Source organism: Camelina sativa, chromosome 6 (genome assembly GCF_030686135.1).
Source record: "Camelina sativa cultivar CO46 ecotype springtype chromosome 6, ASM3068613v1".
NCBI lineage: Eukaryota > Viridiplantae > Streptophyta > Magnoliopsida > Brassicales > Brassicaceae > Camelina > Camelina sativa.
This window is the reverse complement of record NC_141885.1, coordinates 25,094,307-25,115,927: the sequence shown is the minus strand read 5'-3', so window position 1 is coordinate 25,115,927 and position 21,621 is coordinate 25,094,307. Positions and strand designations below refer to the sequence as shown.

The following is a 21,621-nucleotide window of genomic DNA, read 5'->3' as shown; positions in this document are numbered from 1 at the left end:
TAGTTAACTGTATTTTAAAAAAGGGATAGATCAATATATTCAAATAATCTTAAAATCTGTTAAAAATGTCAAAACAAATAATATGTCTATGACACACAAGGAATTTTTTTTTATTTACATTATTGGGTCCATTGCAAAATCCCAAAATTGTTTTAGAAAATGACAAAAATGGTTTTGTTATTTGATGAGCTCATATATATTATGGAGCGTGAGATGCTGAGAACAACACGTAACAAACATTACCAAAGAAAGAATGGGGAAATATATTTCCAACCATTTCAGGGATTTGACTTTTACCGTAAAAGACTGCCCAATAAAATGACTTTGGGTCCAAAATCCAGATAATCAAACCACGTTTTTTTTTATATGCAATTACTTTATTTCTCTTTCGGTTCCTCAATTGGTATCATTTTGTTACAAAGGTTGTCAAATCTAATTATAGCAAAAAGAGTGTGAGATTTTAACATAATTTAAAAGTCTGTACGTAAAATTCAAGATTTTTATTACCGCGATTTGAACAATCGTAAGAAACAAGTCCAGGTACACCCGAAAAAGCGTAACCGTTTATTAGAATTTGATCAAGAGCCATCAAAAATAGAGCAATAAAGAGTACAGAAGAGTAAATGATCAAAAGATTTGCTCGAGGGTTTTAGGATACGACTGAAAACGATATGACAGGATATTTTTGTTGGCTTCACACTGCAAGTTGCAGTGAGCTGAAACATGAGATTGAGGTAACTTAGGTGTTAGCTACTAGATATCTATGAGAAAGACATTGAGAGAAATTAAGGGTCAAACGTATAACCACAAATAGGAAAAGATTCTTTCTCAGAAAGATTCTTTATTCTCATTTCACGATGGCTTTTATATTTCTTGACTACAAACACAGCCAGTGCCAAAGTGTTAATACTGTTAACTGTTAAAGATAATGTTTCCTACAGATACCTCGACTCGACAAGACCTTACTAGTTCCACCATGCATAGATTCCTAAGCTTTTCTATTCTGACTTGTCGTGTCACTTCATGTCTATCTACAAACCATTAACATTTGTTCTTTGTATACACAAAGAATGTAGGTATGTGTGTAATACAGAGCCAGTGAAACAGAGCCAATCACGATACTTTGCTTGTGGACCACTCTGTCTTTTTAAGGGTGAGAAACAGGGAGATCTACTTACTATAGTGTATAGGCCGCCACTAGATGTTACCTCCTTTTTCTTCCAGCTTAAATCAATCACCGTCTATGAAGTAAGCTCTTAGCTGTTCGAAATAGTTTTAGTCCTCATGGATGGATGCACTGAAATATCAAAAGTTAAACTCTAGCTAATTAAAAAAAAAAACTCATATACCACACTAGTTAAACAATTTAAACCCATTTTAGGGTCTATTATATTACTAGGATCTCTCATGATAATTTTGTGGTTCACAATGCGAAAACTCGACAGAGATGGAAAACAAGGTAGGCGATCTCCTCAAACTCGGTAGTGTACTCTAGTCTCTCAGAAATAATGGCAGGAAACTGTTAAACAGTAAAGCTAATGACACGAAAACAGCAAAGATATATCGGTTTTAACATAAGATGCGCAATGATCATATCATTAAGACTTTAGTTTGAAATGATGAAACGTTGACATCCCATTTTAAAAAAAATTCAAACCGAATATGTCATGGTGAGTAAATAGCTACAGCTTCCTGCAATTTGCATCTTCCTGTTTTCATCTCCTCATTGTGCTGTCATCCCTGTGACACTTAACTTTCGAAACCATTAACAAATATTACGAAAGGCGCATACTTTTTACTTTAAAACACTCACAAATATTTTCAATTATACCAACATCACCACTCACATCTTTGCTTTAAACGAATTCAATGGGTGTGATTACACTTTCATGAGTTAATATATCGTTTATGTTACCGTTAGACCCTTTTCTGAAACAGAACAATTTAAGCCACAAGAAGATAAATTCCGAATTTAAATCTCATATCCCCTTTTCTTCCAAACATCCTAGTTGTACCAGATATCCCCTAGTTGTACCCTAGTTGTACCAGTTGCATCCCGCATAGTACAACTAGGGTACAACTAGTTGTATCCTAGCTACTGTGTTTTTCGTTGAACACTTACTGGTTTAATTATATTTAACCTTTAACAACCTTTATTAAGGGTAATATTATCTTTTTAATATTAAGGGGAGTTTTGAGAAATTGTTTTGATGAAAAGGGGATATGAGATTTTGGTCCATAAATTCCACAGTTTTATATAGTTTTTGTTTTTTTTGGTAGAAGTTTTGATATATAGTTTTGTTTTGTAGTTAACATTTTTTTCTTTCATAAAAATAATGGGTAAATTAGCTTAGTAACCAAAATAAAAAAAAGTTATAGAAGAATAAACACCATATTTAAAAAAATTAGAAAATAATTAACTCATTTTTTTTTATAGTTATGTTCATACTTTTTTAAAAAAAATCTAAAATTTTCTTTACTGATATACAACATGACAACAAATCCATAAGGAAGTAATTTGTTTTTGGTAAAAGTTAATAAAAAAACCAGCAAGATGGGTCAAAACTATTTTACCAACACTCATCGGTTTAGTTATACCGAGCGAGAATCAAGTTGGATTTTAATTTTATCTGAACAAACAGAATCTGTTTGTTTATATATCCCCAAAATTAAAAAATTAGGTCTTTTTCACTCCCTACCCTTCAGTGGGTTTTGTCACTGCCGCGTGACAGAGAAGCTCGTCTCCGGTGAAATCGATCAATCAGTCCGTTGAATCCTCTATTTTGACCGGTGTCGAGAATTCCGCCGTAACTATCTCCTCGATTGTTCTGTGGTACTTAGAAAACGTTTCTCAATTCTTATAGAATTGTATAAAAAAGTGCTCTTTTTCTTAATGTCGATAAGTTTGCGTTGGTTACTTTACTTTGAATTTTTTCTTTAAAACATGTATCTTTGCTTCGTTTTGTGGATTTTTTGTTTCCTTATTTTTTTGGTTGTTGTTGTTGTTGTTGTTGTTGTTGTTTCACACCCTTGAAACTGTCGTCTTTGTGGATTTCTTAGTCTCAGGAAGGGAAAAAGTAAAAAGACTTGGATCTTTTTCTAGAAAGTGACTTGTTGCTCTCTCTCTCTCTAGTCTCTACTAGTTGTGTAGGTCTTGTAATTCATAAAAACTTGTTTTTTTTTTTTTTTTTTGTTTAGTCTTGTTGTATGCTATTGTTTAACATGGTTTACCCAATTGATTTTATCTCCACCATAGTCAGGTTTTGGTTTTGCAATGGCAAAACAGCCAAGCAACAAAGATGTTTTCTTGGGTGGATTTAGGAAACTATTGACAGAACAGTGGCAATCCGATGTTCAGCTCAAGGCTGGAGACAGTGATGATGATGATGATGAGGCTGCAAAAACTAGCTATCTCTGCCCACAAACTTGTTCTGGTAACAGTACCCCTTCTCTTCTCTTCTCTTCTCTTCTCTTCTCTCTTAGTGTTAATAATGCTCTTCATTTTTAAATCTTGTTGTGCTGAACAATAGATGGATTTTTTTTTTCTTAAATAGGCAGCAAGGTCAGAGGTGTTTAAGAAGATGCTGGAACCTGATGGGATCAAGGCTTCGGCTAATGTAGTAGAGACTATCACTCTCCCTGAGATGAAACATGAAGAATTAGAGGCTTTTGTTGATTTCATCTACAGCGTTGATGGGTCCATTCCTTCTGAAAGTCTCAAGAAACACGCTCGGTCACTCTATGTTGCAGCAGATAAATATGATATACCTCATCTACGTGACCTATGCAGAACCGAGCTTATATCATCTTTGAGTTCATCAAATTCTCTTAGCATCCTTGAGCTCGCCCAAATCCCTTTTGACAAAACCCTCAATAATGCCGCCTTCACTTATGTTGTAACCAATATGAGTGCCATTGCTAGTGGTGAGGAGTTCAAGCTGTTTGTGGTCAACCACCCAAATCTTGCCGTGGAGATAATGAAGGCTTCTTTAATTTGGCTTAGTATTAATACCAAAAGATTATGTGGTTTCTGTCGTCAGTACGTCTAAAAATAAACATTCTCTTGTTGTTTCATCTCTTTCTAATAAACCGATTTATCCTTTGCAAGTGAGTTGACATAATCGTGCATAGTATCCAAAGTTAAGTTTGCCAATTCGTGTCTAAAATACAATGCGCTGCCTCTAGGTAGATTTATTTAGTATGTTGTGAAGGGTTGCTTATATAAATGCAGTTCTTTAGCTCTGCGAATGTCTTACAAACAGGCTCGATGATCATGATCTCTGCAACAACTTCATCCGTAAGAATTGATCGGAGTCTAAAGCATCTCGTTTTGTGATTGATGATGTCCATCCTCAGTTTTGACTACGTACATCTTAAGTCAAGCAAGATCAGTTTCATGTCAAGTCTTCCCTAATTTCACACGATCAAAATCCATAACACATAAACTGTTTGTGGTAAAAGTTTTTAAAAAGAAAAAAAAAACAAAAAACATCAAATTTAGAAGGAGTTTGCCGAGCGTCGAGAGAGTTTCTCGATTTCTGCCGTAACTTTCTCAAGAAGAAAAGTAAACGTGAAGAACAAGGACAATGTTCTAATCCATAAAGAAAAAGGAAATTTTCTGATTCCTATTAGAAGTATAATAGGTAGTTTGCTTGTTGTATAGCTTAGACCCTAGTTCTATAAATAGGATGCTAAGACGGTCAAACAAGAGAAAGATTACCTAACCAATAAGTTTTACCTTATAAAAGCTAAGAACCTAGAGAGAGCTTGAGGTTTCTTGAAAAATTTCTAAGATAGGTATGAAAATTGTTTAGAACAAACTTGTAAACATATTTTCTATTAATCAAAAAGTGTTTAGAGAAACCATTGTTTTGCTTTGAATATTGGTAGTTCTCGCTCTTACACTTTCTCCTCGATTGTTCTGTGGTACTAGAAAACGTTTCTCAATTCTTGTAGCAGTTACTAACTTAATATAAATAAGAGTAGTCTTCTTCTTCTTCTGGTAGATTTCTATTCAAATTTCGCATGTCGACAAGTTTGCGTTGGTTACTTTACATTGAATGTAGTATACACAATTTTTCTTGAAACATACATGTCTCTTTGCTCGCTCCTGGAATTTTTTATCTGAGCTTCGTTTTGTAAAAACTTGTTTTTTGGTATATGCTATTGTTTAACATCGTTTCCAATTGATTTATCTCCACAGTCAGGTTTTGGTTTTGCAATGGCAAAAGCGAGCAACGAAGATGGTTTCTTGAATGGATTTAGGAAACTATTGACAGAACAATGGCAATCCGATGTTCAGCTCAGGGCTGGAGACAGTGATGATGCTTCAACAACTATCTTCGCCCACAAACTTGTTGGTAACAGTAACACCCTTCTCTTCTCTCTTAGCTAGTGTTAATAATGCCTTTCAATTTTTAATCTTATGCTGAACAAAATATGGAAAATTTTCTTAAATAGGCAGCAAGGTCTGAAGTGTTTAAGAAGATGCTGGAACCAGACGAGATCAAGGCTTCGGCTAAGTTAGAGACTATCACTCTCCCTGAGATGAAACATGAAGAATTAGAGGCTTTTGTTGATTTCATCTACAGCGTTGATGGTTCTTCCTCTTCTTCTGCCAGTCTCAAGAAACATGCTCGGTCACTCTATCTTGCAGCAGATAAATATGAGATACCGCATCTACGTGACCTATGCAGAACCGAGCTTGTATCTACTTTAAATTCATCAAACGCTCTTAGCATCCTTGAGCTCGCCCAAATCCCTTTTGACATAGTCCTCCACAAGTCTGCCTTCACTAGTATCCAAACCCATTTAAACGTGATTGCTAACTCTGATGAGTTCAAGTTGTTTGTCGTCAATCATCCAAATCTTACAGTGGAGATTATGAAGGCTTCTCTTACTCGAGCCACTACTAACAATCGATGCCACTGTTATTATTGTGGTTAATGCGTAAGGATAGATAGACCCTGACGATTATCTTCTTTTAGGCATTGAAATTATGTGGTTTACTTTTGTTATTGAGTGTAATTAGATTTTTATGTTCGCTGCCACAATTTTTTTTAATTCTGTATAATTAAGTTTTTTAACTTCAAAATTTTCATGGTTATCATATAGTGTTAGTATATTTTTTTTGATGTATTTGTCGGCTGACACTGACTTTTACGCTTATTCTTAATATGTGATCAATAGATTGATGAGCTTTATAGTCCATTCTGTGACTTGAGGAGGATATATATTACCTTTTTTTGAGGGATAATTGTTCGTCGGAAATTTCAACATTTTTTTATTGTCAAAACGATGTTTGTATCTAGTACTCGTTTGTCATTGTTTCTTATTCTTTTTTTTTTTTTTTTTGTCAACTCAATCATCGATCACGGCGATTTTTTTTTTGTTTCTTATTCTTTTATTTTGATGTTAGCTAAATTCGTCTAAACTGTGTAAGGATTTTTTTTTGTTTTACAATGGCTAGCTGCATTCATCGAAGATTGATTCAACTTCAGCAACACTTTTCAGAGATGACAAACGACGAGCTATATACGTTTACTGAGTTCGTATACAAATTAAGGTTCCCGATACAAAACTGTTGAAGCACGCCCGTACTCTACATAGCTTCAGAGAAATACAAGAATCCATATATACCTCCAAGAACTTTGCAGAAACCAGCTCATCGCGCGCCTCCATGGACTTAGTTTTTTTTTTTTTTTTTTTTTTAATGTACTCTATATACTTTATAAGATACAAATTACAACTGAATTAATTATCAGCAATACCATGCAGCACGTGATCTTGATGAAAAGTGTTCAATTCATATTTCTTTTACTTCGAAAAATATATATATATATATATGTTTTATCAACACAGTAACCAATATAAAATAAAATTTTACTATGGATCGTACGTGTTCAGGTTGTTTCCGTTCCGTTCGAAATCAAAGTTTTTGATCGAAACATTATTTTGAAAGTTTTGATCCGGACCCGCTATAGATTTTCATTTTTAAACTTATCTTTCATTTTGATCTGGTATGGATTCAATTGTAACGTTTTCTTCAATTGTATTAAAAAATTAAAGTATTTATAAAATTCAAGATTCATTCGGTCTAAAATTGGAAACTTTTTAATTTGGTAAGAATAGAACCTAGTTCGCTAGGATTGAGGAACCCCCTTAAAAAAACATGAGTTGCCTTATGCTAAGTAAACCAAAGTATCACACTTAATAGTTAGTCGTGATTTAGTAATAGTGGATGGAATGTGTAGAACGGATACGTTTTACTTTCCAGGTTTTCTGGAGTTATTTTGGTCACGTGAACAAAGAAATGCTTGTCTTCTTCTGTAGTAGAAAATAAGTTCACTAATTAATATCATCTGACCAAATCCAAAATAATTAAAGTTTTAGTCTACTGAATTCAGAAACAATGCTCTGAGCGTTTTCTCTAAATGATATTCTGATCTAACATATGAAGAAAATTTTAACTGTACTCGGTTGATATGTATCAGTTTGGTGACTAATATATACGTACTGGCTATATATTGAATTCGTATTTTCTATTTGCATATGTGAAATATATATAGAAACATACCACTGATTTTTCTTCATTATCCCTTTTTAGGGGAAGATTCAGAGCTACAAAGATGGACAGAACAAAAAAAAGGAGCAAAAATACTATAGAAATTGTGTTATTATATTTTGTATAATAAGAAATAAATAAAGGTAAAAAAAAAAAGTGGGTCAATCTAGATCTGTGGATCATTGCTTTCACCCCAGCCAGCTCCTCATTGCATCTGTCACTGCCTGTTTCACTGCTTCAGCATCCATATTCTCTCCTTCTTCATTCTACATTTTTATTATTAACAGTGACGTAATCATCAAATATATTATTCATGCCAACACACACATATATCGACATAGACAACACATGTTTTTATATTTTGTATGCGTGTGCGTGTGTGTGTTGAGATTGCCCACTTTAATTTATAATATTCTGAAATTTGCACCAGCAAAATCACAGGCATTAATTTTCAATGTATGTAATAAAGTAAGTGAAACCACATAAAGTTTCGTAAATTCATATGATGACACCATTGTAGAATCAGCACTCTTTTTTTTTTGGACAAAACAGAATCAGCTAGCTCTTTTGTATCAAGAACTTCATACAAACATTGTCCAAATCATATATTCGCAAATCATTTTAATTAACGACGATATAGAATAAATGTATACAGATATATATATATATATATATATATATATGAGGTGTGGTGATGAGATTAATTACCTCGACTCCCATGGCATGCAAGCTAAAGGAGTCGGTACATGTAACCCTAGCTTCAAGAACGTTAAGCCCAATATCCTCAAAGGCTTCTAATACCGAAACAAGCATCCCTGGCTGATTCTTCCCTGAGAGTATATTTATCATAAAACCTTTTTCTAGGGTTTCCACTGTTACCTATATAAAAAAAAAGCCCAATCTTAATGAATCTCTCAACACTGTCACACAATATTAATCACCTACGTACGTACTTAATTAAGTACATAACGGATCCAAAGGAAACATTATATCTGTATGTTTGTGATTGTTTACCATTGGTGTCGTTGGATCCGTGGGCTCGCTTGAAGATTGCTCTGCAGTAGGGCCTTCGTTGAATCTTTCGACTTTCTGCTTAAGCGTTTGGATATATTTTGATGCATCCATTATGATCGATGTATCGTTTTCCTGTCATCAAAACACGTGTGCCCACACACATATTAGTAGTATATACAACATCGCTAGAATTATCGATGTACCATAAATTAAAAGAGAGAATCCATCTCAATTCATAAGTTGGCCAAATATGTATATCCTGTTTGCAATAGCATACGTGATCTTCTATATATGATTAGAAAAGGATCAAGTGATTAGCCAAATAAATAAATAAAAAGCAAACTTGAATATAAATATCAAAAGGGATTCAAATATAAATGATCCAAAGGGACGAAATTGTGATTGAGTGAAAACACAAAGCTATATATAGATCGATTAAGATTGTGTGTGTGCACGCGCATGTGTGTGTTAAAAATAGGATTTATATGCGTATACATATGATTGCGTTTATTCTCCGTCGGACAAAATCAAAAAAGAAAGAGAGGGAGGGTGATGTGATAATTACAGCATGAGAATTAGTGATCGAACGAAGCAACTGAAACTTCTCTTGCAAAGAACCTCTCTTCTGTTCTCTCGAAACCATTCTTCTTCTAAGCTTTCATTAGCATCTTCTTTCGTATTGAGCTTCCTCGACTTTGTTTATAAATATATAGAGGAACAATGTGTAAATATATATATGAGAGGGAGGAAGCAGAGATCTTAGATTAAAATTGTTTATAGGATACTCTCCCCTCTCACATGTCTGCCTTAGTCTCTCTTGATCGCTACAAAATATAATATACGGACAACTCCGATTTGTATCTCGTGAATTACTTGCTTGCCTCTATGTCTCAATAGACGATATTCTATTTAATATTCGATCCAATTTTTATTTTTGTTTTCTTATATGATTATATTATCTTATATTTATACAATATTTCTATCATATAAATGGTCGTATAAATATACGTATACGTGTCTCTACCTTTTACCTACCAACTTGAATATTGTAAATTAATCAATGTTTTTATCGTCAATGTGTATTGACGGTAAACTCTCACTGTAATGAACTACGCTTTAAATGATTTACTCTGTATTTATTGATGTGATTTTAGTTTCTTCTGTGTCTAAATACTATTCTAACGCCTCCAAGGAAAATCACGATAATTGATAACAACTATCGCCAGCCTTAAATTTTGGAAACCGATAGAACAGATAAATGATTACAAAACTCCATTTATATGCTTATATTGATATGATGTACACTTTCAAAGTCATGTAAAAAAGTATATGTCGATCATGAAAAGGACTTTTTTATGTATGTGTATAGGGAATACTAATATATTTTCTTAAGAAACATGTTGGTCATATGATGTACTCTTCAAAATCATGTAAAAAAGTTTATGTTGATCACAAAAAGGACTTTATCATGTATGTATATATACTAATATTTTTTAAAAAAAAATACATATAGCAAGCTAGTCATTTAACTATAAATTCTAAACTCAAAGTAATTTTCTTCACTATATATATATATATATATATACATATCTAAACTGAATAGCATAAATTAGCATCACCATCTCTTATTTTCATGGAATTTAATTATATTCAATGGGGAAATAAAAGACATGCAAGTACCATAAATTACTACCAATTCGTTATCATTGCAACAACAAGAACAAATCATTTGAACTTGTGGACTAGGTTGCGGTTATATATATATGCGCCACTTGAATAATCTTATAATAGGATAATTGAATAGATAGTGAAAGTAAAAATAAAATGGGACGAGAAAGGGAATGATGAGCTCGTGATATATGGGGGGAATAATTAATATTTGTGAAATGCATATTAAAAGTAATCGAAAATAAAAATTTTGGGAGCATCGAAAGAAGTGAAGGTGAGGATAAAAGCAAACAAAAGAATGTTAGTTGTGATTTTGGAATGCCTCCAAACACTCCTCACGGGGATCTTTATGAACAAATACCCACACATATATCCTCCTCTCTCTTCACCTATTCCTCATCTCTCTCCTTGTCCTCTCTACCGCGCTCTCTTTCTTTCTCTGTCTATATGTATATACATTAGATAAATGTATTTGCATGCCGTATACACCGCGTATACATGTGCATGTATGCATTAACAATAATACAAATCCTATTTTTGAACAAACACCAATGTTAAGTCACATCTTTCAAACACATATATCTTATAAAGGTTGATGCCTAACAATTTCCCTTCACATTACATATAGAATGATTTGATGGATCAATCTAAAAAACACATCTATCAAGTTACTCGCGCGCAGCATCCTTATGTATAATTATACGATGTTGTCCGTATATGTAAGCTGCGTATAGATACATGTACGTATATAAGGTTGGATATATTAGCAATGGTATAAGATGTAGAACATTGTCTATATAGGAGACGGACAAACAAACGTACCCACCAATTCACATGTGTGCCAATTAATCATCACAACAAAACAACACTCTACACACAAGTCCCGTTGCTTCATCAAACCCTTTTTCTTTTACGTCTATAGCTTCATTCATTTGGACATTTTACTAATTCCTCTCCTCATCTTCCTCCTATACGCTCTGTTTCTTTTTCTTCTTTATTTTAGGGTTTGGTGCAAACCCCTTGATTTTCTCCGCCTCTCGTCTACACTATTATTATCCATGTGTATGGTTCCATATATTGCAATATATTATATACATATTAATTAAAATCGAATGGTAGAGTTTTGATTCGTAGTCCTCCGCTTGTCATATGGTAGGTGCAATATATACATAATTAACAATTAAATTATGTATGCTGTCATGATAACAAGCCATTTAGCGTTAATCATATACATTATATTAAATATTTCTGTAGACACAATTAACGATTTCATCGTTCTAAAGCACAGCTGATCAGTAATATAAATTTGATAAATTAGTCATAATCACAATTGATGATTGTTGTTGACTGGCTTGGACCGGATCGCGACACCACATCATCATGGTTCCAAATCCAATTTGTTTCTATAGGAATGTGAATATCATTAACATGGAATGTGAGGTTTACAAAAGAGCTTAACCTATAACTGTAAACTTGCCAAAAAAAAAAAAAACAGATTTTACAACCATTGTTGAGTGTCAATCAACAATACTCATATATTCCTAATCCAATGTCCACACACACACACATATATTTCGATTTCAAAAGTTTAAATGTTAATATCTCTTGCAGTTGAAGATAAAGAATAATCTGAGTAAGTATCTATGATAAACTATTAAACAGTTTTTACAAACAAAATCTTTTGTTTCAAAAATAATATTTCTACGGAAAAGTCTACCGTTATGAACCAAGTCGACGAAATTAAGCTACATATAAGTCAAGTGTAGTTAGAAAGATCAATTTATTCGTGTTATATGGGTTTCTGTACATTTACATGTTCAAACTCTTATACACAGTGTAACTAGTTAACACATGACGTAGTTGAGAGGTAATACATGCATATTGTATCTAGATAAATATATGCATAGTGGAGTCTATACACTATTGTTTGTTCAAAAAAAAGAAAAGTGGAGTCTATACATATTGTTGCTCGGTTTATACTCCACTATGTATAAACTTTATCTTCACCGCCGGCTATACATAATGTAGTTGGATTATACATGTTCGCAAACCGTAATATATATACTATTAGTTTTCAATGTTATATAATTTTTTTGACTGGAAATTAAATCAAAATATATGTGAAATAATATGAGTAAACGTACACTATCTGTATATTTATAGAAAGGAGTCAGAGGTCAAAAAAAAAAAAAAAAAAAAAGAAAGGAGTCGCTATCTACATCTGAATTCTAATGGCTACAGAGAGTTGCATTGTCATCGTTTCGCTTCTAAAAGTTTTGGCTTAGATATGATCATTTTAGAAAGACAAGTATTTTCCTATCATATTATCCATTTATTTTATGTCATTATGTAAATATATATTTTAAAATAAAATTTGTAAAAGAGTCTCGTGTTTGTGACAGCTATATCTCTTTTGTCTTCTCCTCCATATGAGTTATATTTTCTTGCCCGAGACAATTGATGTTAGTATCATTTTGGTTTTACAATACGCACATAAAATCATCTTACAAACGAAATTAATGAAATTCAATATTCATAGTCAGTACTCAGTAGTTCCACTTGCGAAACGATCATTGGTTTATTTCCTACGTATTAGGAAGAGGCTTCTGATTGTACTTGTAAATTTATACGTCCAACTTATACAAATTATTTATGAAACACTATAGTCATTATCAGCTCAAGCTAAAGGTATTCTATAAATTTTAATCAATTTGAAGACAAACAAAAAAAAACAAGAACTTTTAAAGTTATTGTGGATTAAGAATAAATTTTAACATAGCTACCAAAAAATAAGAATTTTTTTTTTTTAAAAAAATTTTTGTAAAAAAAGATTTGGTATACCGATACAAAATATATATTTTGTTATCATACCAATTTAATGATATATTTGAAATATAGAGTCTTAGGTTTTTGAACAACTGGCAGTGATCTAAGAAAACTATTATAATAAAAGAGTTGTCTTTCTTTTGATGTCAATAATGTTAAAAGAGTATAGGCTAATCAGTTTACGTTGTAAATTATATTTCTCATGTCTGATTAAAAAGTGTCTAGCGATCATCGTGACATTATCTCTCGTTGTATATCATCTCTATGTTGGCACATCAATGTTAAGGACGACTCATTAATTAAACTCCAAGATATAACATATTGGATGGACCATACGTGGGATTCAGATGAGACCAAAAGGACAAAATAAAATTGAACATATCTTAAGAAGAATTTACAATAATATGTTGTAGTCAGGGTTTAGCAATTTGATCTACCCCACTCTCCTCTTGAATGTGACAAAAGAATCAAATGAGAATTAGGTCACGGGGGCGGCTTTGTGCTATCAAACATCACTCATTTTTTTTTGATTTTTAAAACAACTCTTTTATTTTCGATATTTGGTATAGTATTTTGATCAAATAATAGACATTGCTCAATCATTTACATCCTCATATAAATATATATCAGAATACAGTAGACGAAAAACAAACGCGTTTATCATTAAGTTTTTGACTACATATATGCTTTACATGTAAATAATGCGTGATCGTGTGCATTCCTAATTATAAACTAATTGTAACCAAGATTTTTTTCAAAACTTATTTATTGGAATCCCACAAAAATGGGAGAGAAGAAGTGATAACACACGTTAACAAACATCTGCTCTAGTTTATTTTATTAAACTGGAATCAGGTGTCCGATGTGCCGTGACGCCAATTTAATCTATTCTTAAGAACTGATTTCATCCTTTTTCACAAAACATGCATTTTTTTTTCGTTTTCTTGGAAGACAGGTTACATAACGTACGACTGCCTAATTAATTACTCTCTTTGAGATTAATGACTTCAAATTTTGGATAGCACAATATATGATTATGTGTTTCTAATTAATTATGCTCATTTGATAACCGTATAATGTTCAGAAAAAAACCGTACATGTTAATAAAGTTAGTATAGAAGACAAAAAAAAAAAAGAGGTTAAAATATAAGTCAAATCAAGTTGCAGAATAATTTTGAAGGTATTATTATCCGAGACTTATATTCATATGAATGCACAGATTGAAAATATTCATGATGTTACTTGAAAAAGCAATTTCCTTGATAAAAAAAAGCACAAGGACTTAATAAGTCAATTACTATGTATTTTTCGGATGGTAATATCATCATGATATCTATCTATGCGAATGAAGAAAAAAATATGATTGATGTATTAAATAATGGAATAATTATAACCATGAAAGTATGAAACTTATAATTTTTGGTTTCGTTAATTCTCTCACATATTTTTTAATTACCTGCTAGATTTTTTTTATATATATCTAATCGATCACTACAGTAAATAAAATCATGCGATAATTATAGTGAAATAATGTTTTGTTTGATGATATGGGCCCATTAGAGGGAAATGGAGCTACATAAGGCCCATAAAGTATATCTGTAAGCCCTACTTACTTACCCCTAGTGTCCTCTTCTTCAACCATCTCCTTTCCCTTCTCTTTCGTTTTCCCTTCGCGCCGCCGGTAGAGAGAGAGAGACAGAGAAAAAAAAAAAATGGGGAAGAAGGCGAAAACTTCAAGGAAAGGGAAAAAAGCATGGAGGGCTAACATAAGCACTGAGGACATTGAAGATTTCTTTGAGAAGTCTACCAGAGATGCTCTCTCCGGCGGCAACCTCTCCGCTGCTCCCAGCGAGGACCTCTTCCACGTCGATAAATCCCATGGTTTGTTCCTTTGCCCTTTAATATTTAGAGCTTGGTTTGAGTCCTCATATCTCAGCTGAAGTTTAATTGAGTTTTATAGTAATGAAATATGCCTTTTTAGTGTGTTTGTTTGATAAAGCTTACTTATTTAGCTGCTTCATTAGTTTTGATGGGAGTTATGAGAACGTTCATGGATGGGAGTGATATTTTAGAATGCAAAAAAAGAGTTATTTTTTTGTTCGTGAATTTGATTTTGAATGTGATATTTTGCGTATCAGACCTTCCGGTTAAGAGAAAGATTGAGAAACGTAGAGAGAGAGTGCTCCGTTGTGACAGTATTTTGCAGAAGAACCCATTTGTCCAGTTAGTGCCATCTTCAAAGCCAAAGTTGAAGAAAAGTAAGAAGGCAACAGTCGTTACAGAAGATAAAACATCTAAACAAGTTCAAAAGGTGAGTTTTTTTTTTTATGATATGATTTTCTAGCTTTATAAGATTTTTGTTGTTCGTCGTCTCTACATTGTTCTGGAGAGCTTATTTCATATGATGTTTTGTCTTTCTTTTCAGAATGTTGGTGACGATTCCTCTGAAATGGTAGACTTGTGGGATGATGATAATAAAGGTCTGTTAATGTTTACTTTCTTGTTGCTTCTTAATCATAACTTTTTCTATGTCATGATTTAACATTTCCGTTTCGAAAAAAATACTTGCAGGAGAACATGAGACCAATCCTAGAAAGGTAATGTGTCTCCTGTAATTGAAGTTGTTTGCTTTTGTTGTTTCTGTAATGGAGAATTTGTTTTGTTCGAGACAGTTACTCAGTTGGCTAGAATCTTTTCTTGTTTACAGATTTTCAAAAAACCTTCAATTATTCCAGCAGTAGAAATTGAACATCCAGGATGCTCATACAACCCTACAACTGAAAGTCACCAGGTATTTTATTCATTATTAAATAAGTTTTACAGATCTGAGCGAGCTTGTTTTATCATCCTAGTCTTGTGTGTGAATGTTGCATTCATTTCGTTTTTTTGCAGGATATGTTGGCTGAAGCTGTTGCTCAAGAAATGCAGAAAGTTTACAAAACTGAGTTAGGGCCTGCACCTGTTCCTCTGACTATTGATGGAGATGAAGTCAGTGAAGATGAGGTGAGTCTTTTGCTTGTTTTGTAATCAATATATTAATGGAAAGATGAGCATTGTATTTGATAGTTTTAATCCATACGGCTTTTGTATTTACTATCTCAGAGGTACTTTCTTGGAGTGGACAAAAGTCTTGGTGATGGTGAAGATGAAGATGATGAAGAAGACGTTGAGAATGAAGTGTCAGAGGCTGGGAACAAGTAAGAAGCTCTCTAATTCTTGGAAGACAGTACTATTATATTTTGTTTACTTACTATTTTCATGTGTTTGAAATTCTTGTACTGCAGTTTCGCAAGAAAAACAAAGAGGGTTACCCGCGTGGAATTAAATAAGCGATGTAGGCAAAAGGCTCTGCTTAAAAAAGAGACAAAGGAAAAGGCTAAAAAGCAGATCTCAAAGGAAATTGACAGGTATTTTGTGATTTTAATATATCTTGATGATGTCTCTGATTACTTGTAAAATCACACCTACACAAAATCTTGTTTTACCTTGTAGCTTACCCAATATCTTAAAAGAAATAGCCCGAGAAGATGAGGATAAACAGAATAAACATTTACGACGGGTCGTCGCCAAGCAGGAAGTGCTGAAGATACGTCCTCCTCGTTTGGGAAAGTACAAGTATGAAACTAAATCCTTCTTTACACCTATACATTTTCTTACATTTTCAAGCTCATTCTAGTCAAATTATAATTTTGCAGTTCTGAAAATTGAATTTAGGAATACTGAGTCAACTGACTGTTTGTTTCAGATTTGAGGCTCCTCCAGTTCAAGTCCTCTTGACAGAAGAGATGACTGGGTCACTTCGTAAACTGAAGGTCTGTGTTCCCTGAATCCAACGTTTTTGGTCCTTGTGAAATTTCTTAGTGGCAAAAAACTGAAACAGTCGTTCTCTTAATTTTGATAGGCATGTTGCACTCTTGCAAGAGATCGATTCAAGAGCCTCGAGAAGCGAGGAATACTTGTGCCCTCGAAGAACATTAGAAGGTTAGTTCTTACAGCAATGACTGTACAGTGAACAAAGTAGATTATGCTGAGTTCTTACTATGATCATGAATTGTGCAGGTCTTAGAACTCTTCTCACTATCTGAGGCTTATTTGGGAAAAGCTTTTGGTAGAAATCAAGAACAAATACTGTCTCAATCGACTCATAATCTTGTGTTTAAACATTCAGTTGTTTTTAATGTTGTCAAATTTTGAGTTTATGAAAAAGAAAACAATAGATTTTGCGACAAATTTAATCGCTCATGAAGCAATAGTAACAGCGACGGCGCCAGGTTTCCCAAACGAATCCTTCATCGCGCCGGCGTAAGTCGTTGACTCTCCGACGAGCGTCGATTTCATCAGAAACCCAGCTGATACATTGGAGAGCCAAGCTATGATCACGACTATCGAAATAAATGGGATGACACCCAAAACTTTAAACGCCGCCGGAATGGATATAATCCCAGCTCCGACGATGCTCGTTGAGATGTTAAACACAGCTCCAGCGAATGAGCCATGGCTCTCTTTCTCCGATGATGATGATGATGAAGGCTCTTGGTTTGGTAAAAGAAGAAGAGATTTGGTTAACGTCCTCTATATTAGTTACGTGCATCGTAATAAATACATATTGCCCACTGGCCAGTGCCCACTGTCATAATTGCAATTAAGTTTACACAACAACTACACCACTGAATATTGAAATTTCTGAAAGGAACACTTCAAAGATATCTTTTGTGATGATAATAGTTTTATGCTCTATCATCTAAATCTAACAAAAATCAGCTATTAATGATATAACAAAGAAAAAAAAAATGTATCTGACTACTTTGCAGCATGATGGACAAAGCACAGGTGTACTTACTTGTAAGCTTGATCTGGACAAGAATACTTCTAACCGATGGTTGTTCTGTCTCCAAAGCATATGGACCATGTTTTGACATAAACTCCAAATTCTTCAACCTATGAATCAACAAATCCAAGGGTTTAAAGCTTGTATCTTTGATTAACATGAATCATCAACAAAGATAAACCTTTAATTAGCACACATTGCATGAACGTACTAACATACAACCACATTAGTAGTGACCCTTTAAAACAACTTTAGCAGAGATTGAATTTCTGACTACAGATAGGACATTATAAGAAAATAACTATGATATTATCAAAACATTTACCCCATGACAGAGATGAATAGTTGTGCATTAACAACCGATTCAATTTCTATAAGCTTCTGTAGTACCACGCAATTAAGTTTCTTACACATTTGTCAATCTCAATAAGAAAATTACAGATAACTAACAAAGCTTCTCAGAGCTTATTTACTTTGATTAGAGATAAGCAAACATCATTCTCGAATTGGTCCATACGACAAGCTCATGAACGCTTTGAGGTCTATTAAAAGATGCAAAAGAGACTTCCTTTCACAGACTCAAAGCTCAAAGCTAAGACCTTACAACAAAATTGAAACAAGAGTCATCATCTTCTTACCAAACTTTGGTTGAAAATTGCATCTTTGGAGGCTCAAATGGATACCCTTCTGCAATTCAAAAAAAAAGATCGGTTATGAACAAAACAGAACTCTAACACCCATAAACCCTAAAATCTCAACTCCTACACCGATTCACAATCAGTCAAGTGAAGTAGTCAAGTGATAACACAATAGCCACACATGAAATCTCAACAAAGCCCTAAGTAATCTGACACGAAATCAAGTGAATCCCCTAACTTAACCCAACCCCATAATCCCCAAAACATAGGTTCTAGGTCTTGGAATATCATAATCAAAGGCCTTAAAGTATAAGAATTTTGGTTTGAACCTGGCATGGTGATATCAATCTGAAAAGTTCTGCCTTCGTGCTTCGCCATCAGAGAGACGAGACGCGAGAGAATTGGATGTCATCGTCAGAATAGGATAGTCTGTAAAATTATCCTTTTTTATACAAACATGTAATCATAGAGACTACTAGTTCTCCGTAGATTAACACCATATGTTTCTACTCTATTCATAAAAACCCATAAGAAAACAAAACGGTTTGTGTCCTTTTCTTTTTGTAGCCAAAAGCAAATCTTTCGTTTTCCTGATTTTGATAAGCATGACCCTTTTCGCAGAGGCTGCATCTTGTTGTTTAGAGCAGGCTGTGAAATGGCTGCACAAGGTACTAAAAATATAATAAGGCTCAGCATGGCTTTGTTTGTCTTCTCACTTATGACTTTGCAAGAAAAAGAAATTTGATTTATATCACATTACAGTTTTGCAAATTTGATGTCACTACTTGGTTCAATAATGATTGTTTCATCAAACAAACGTAGGATAAATGTACACAAGCCCTACCATATTTAACAAATTGATGAAGAAAAGAGACTCCTGAAAGCTTTTCATATCTCTTCTGTTGCTGTGAAAGTGTATATATTTGTCGAAATGGCGATGATACTTGTGGCAACAGCAAGAACAAGCATTACTGAAGCTACAATCTTCTCTCTTAAAGTCGAGAAACCATTTACATTCCTGCCAGTTTTCAAAACACACCAAAGCAACTGATGAGATTTAAACTTGATTCATTCAGAATCACAGAAGAGGAATTAAGGGTTGCATATACCTTAGGACAACAGCAGCTGGAAAGATGAATGCTATAGTGACTGTAGAAGTTGATCCTAAGAACTGAAAGAAGTACCAAATGTCTGGTATAGCAATGGCACCCAAGAAACAAGATATCAGTAATGGAAAAGTGAGTCCGAAGAATCTTTTGTTGTCTTCCACCAAAGAACGCTTCATAGGGAACAATAGTTCGTCGAGGTTGGCTCTTAAAGAGAAGTTGAGTAGAGGAAACACAAGCATGAGGTGAATGGCATAGCTGACTCTAACAATGTCGTTTAGTAATGAACCAATGGAAGAATTGGTGCTTTGATCAAAGTTTATTAGAACATCTGTCATGGTGGAATCCCCAAACAGAAGGTAACAGAAAAGACCAGTAGCTGAGTAGATTGTAGCGCACAGAATCACAGAGACCCTTGTTGCTGACAGCACATCTAATGGATCTTTGAGTTCAAATCCGACTGGATGGACTACAATAATGTTTGTCAAAATCATAACTTTAGAATCAGGAAACTTCAACAGTAGTAGAAGATAGGTTCTTGGTTCTTAATTCTTAATTCTTGATACTCACCATTGAAATGAAATGTGAAAGCTGTTACAATAACAGGGGAAGCAGTAAAGAGACTAAAAAACGATAATCCACCATCGTTGAGGTCTGGAAAGAGTCTAGGAGTCTTTGTTTTCCCTTGAACGATTGCTATAATCGCTAACACCGAACTTATGACAACAAAGAGTAGCGCAAGCAGAAACGAGATTGCAGAACTTAATGCTAATCTCTCTACAGAAACCATCAACAGATGAAATCATCAGACAACCAATATGCATTGAGGTTTCATGAAAACTTGAATTGGTTAAAAAAGAAACGTACCAACACGTCTGCATAAGACTAAAGGAAAGAAGAGGAAGACAAAGATGAACAACAAACCAAAGAACCTCGTATTCCACCAATGAGAACCAAACCATTCTTGAAGAAGACCCAAATGTACAACCCCATCCTTTTCATTACCCGATAGAACATCACCTGACAGAGAGAGAGAAAACAATATCGCTTGTGGATCAATTCAATTCTCAAAGGGTTTTAAGGTTTGAGAAAAAGTCCCAATTTTTTTTCAATACCAAAATCAAATTTTTTTCAAGACCAAAATTGAATTTTTTTTACCTATGATAATCGAGAAAATAATCATAGACCCAAAAGTGACAACCATTGAAACAATCGTAACAGCGACGGCGCCAGGTTTCCCAAACGAATCCTTCATTACGCCGGCGTAAGTCGTTGACTCTCCGACGAGGGTCGATTTCATCAGAAACCCAGCTGATACATTGGAGAGCCAAGCTATGATCACGATTATCGAGATAGATGGGATTACACCCAGAACTTTAAACGCAGCCGGGATCGACATAATCCCAGCTCCGACGATGCTCGTTGAGATGTTAAACACAGCTCCGGCGAATGAGCCATGGCTCTCCGATGATGATGGAGAAGGCTCTTGGTTTGGTAAGAGAGGTGCTTTAATCGTAGGAGACATTTTTCTTCTTTGCCGGAGAAAGAGACTTTAACAGAAAAATTTCTCCGGCGAAGAAGAAATGGTTTAAAAAATGTGTTTGATTTGGTTTGTGAGAGAAGAGGAAGAAGATGAAGATTGGTTAACGTCCTCTATATTTTACTTACGTGGAATCGTTATCATATAATAAAATATCATATATGGAATTAAAAGTTTACACACAAACTATAACATGATATATAGTATATTTTATAGAATTTTTTAATAGGAAAATATACTTACTAATTTAACTATTTCTTCTCTAAGCTTCAAAATATCTTTTGTATAATTTTTTGGAATTTTAAAACTTGTTCTGTGATAATATTTTGTTTTTTAAGAAAAGTATAGTAACATGTTTTAAACTTGGATACTTGTGTGATATTCACACAGTATCACGAACTAGTAGGTGAGATGTCAACATGTCGTCGTCTGTTACA

The 21,621-nt window shown here is 33.8% G+C and overlaps 5 protein-coding genes and 1 pseudogene across 7 annotated transcripts; 3 read left to right on the top strand and 3 right to left on the bottom strand.

The window, feature by feature from the left end:
• Positions 1–3,554: 3,554 nt before the first annotated feature.
• LOC104792908 (putative BTB/POZ domain-containing protein At2g40450 pseudogene) lies at positions 3,555–4,107 on the top strand (annotated as a pseudogene). The gene has a single exon (XR_015559875.1). The product of XR_015559875.1 is annotated as a putative BTB/POZ domain-containing protein At2g40450 pseudogene (transcript).
• A 1,114-nt stretch (positions 4,108–5,221) lies between these two features.
• On the top strand, positions 5,222–5,946 carry LOC104699346 (putative BTB/POZ domain-containing protein At2g40450). Its single transcript, XM_010414665.1, has 2 exons — positions 5,222–5,366; positions 5,465–5,946. Exons 1-2 carry the CDS (start codon positions 5,222–5,224, stop codon positions 5,944–5,946), a joined length of 627 nt encoding a protein of 208 aa, XP_010412967.1.
• A 1,615-nt stretch (positions 5,947–7,561) lies between these two features.
• LOC104792907 (transcription factor bHLH93) lies at positions 7,562–9,460 on the bottom strand. The gene is given in 5 exon segments (XM_010519168.3): positions 7,562–7,763; positions 7,765–7,830; positions 8,273–8,443; positions 8,579–8,710; positions 9,144–9,460. Coding segments are annotated over 5 exon segments (480 nt in total). The 5' UTR covers positions 9,222–9,460; the 3' UTR covers positions 7,562–7,730.
• Positions 9,461–14,679: 5,219 nt separating this feature from the next.
• On the top strand, positions 14,680–17,302 carry LOC104792905 (ribosome biogenesis protein NOP53). The gene is made up of 12 exons (XM_010519165.2): positions 14,680–14,953; positions 15,211–15,383; positions 15,498–15,552; positions 15,644–15,669; positions 15,780–15,863; positions 15,965–16,075; positions 16,175–16,269; positions 16,357–16,479; positions 16,565–16,687; positions 16,818–16,884; positions 16,974–17,053; positions 17,132–17,302. The coding sequence occupies exons 1-12, from the start codon at positions 14,785–14,787 to the stop codon at positions 17,136–17,138; spliced, it is 1,113 nt and encodes a 370-aa protein (XP_010517467.2). The 5' UTR covers positions 14,680–14,784; the 3' UTR covers positions 17,139–17,302.
• LOC104792906 (amino acid transporter AVT6D-like) lies at positions 17,176–19,209 on the bottom strand. Of its 2 annotated transcripts, none has more exons than XM_010519166.2 (4): positions 18,868–19,209; positions 18,539–18,587; positions 17,913–18,010; positions 17,176–17,604 (listed from the first exon to the last, which is right to left on the bottom strand). In XM_010519166.2, exons 1-4 carry the CDS (start codon positions 18,914–18,916, stop codon positions 17,312–17,314), a joined length of 489 nt encoding a protein of 162 aa, XP_010517468.1. In that variant the 5' UTR covers positions 18,917–19,209; the 3' UTR covers positions 17,176–17,311. The 2 variants fall into 2 exon arrangements, with proteins under 2 accessions (XP_010517468.1, XP_010517469.1); XM_010519167.2 differs by having other exon boundaries at positions 17,176–17,699; positions 18,868–19,197.
• A 52-nt stretch (positions 19,210–19,261) lies between these two features.
• Positions 19,262–21,471, bottom strand: LOC104792904 (amino acid transporter AVT6D). The gene is made up of 5 exons (XM_010519164.3): positions 20,803–21,471; positions 20,512–20,664; positions 20,215–20,421; positions 19,648–20,113; positions 19,262–19,556 (listed from the first exon to the last, which is right to left on the bottom strand). The coding sequence occupies exons 1-5, from the start codon at positions 21,167–21,169 to the stop codon at positions 19,427–19,429; spliced, it is 1,323 nt and encodes a 440-aa protein (XP_010517466.1). The 5' UTR covers positions 21,170–21,471; the 3' UTR covers positions 19,262–19,426.
• Positions 21,472–21,621: the final 150 nt, after the last annotated feature.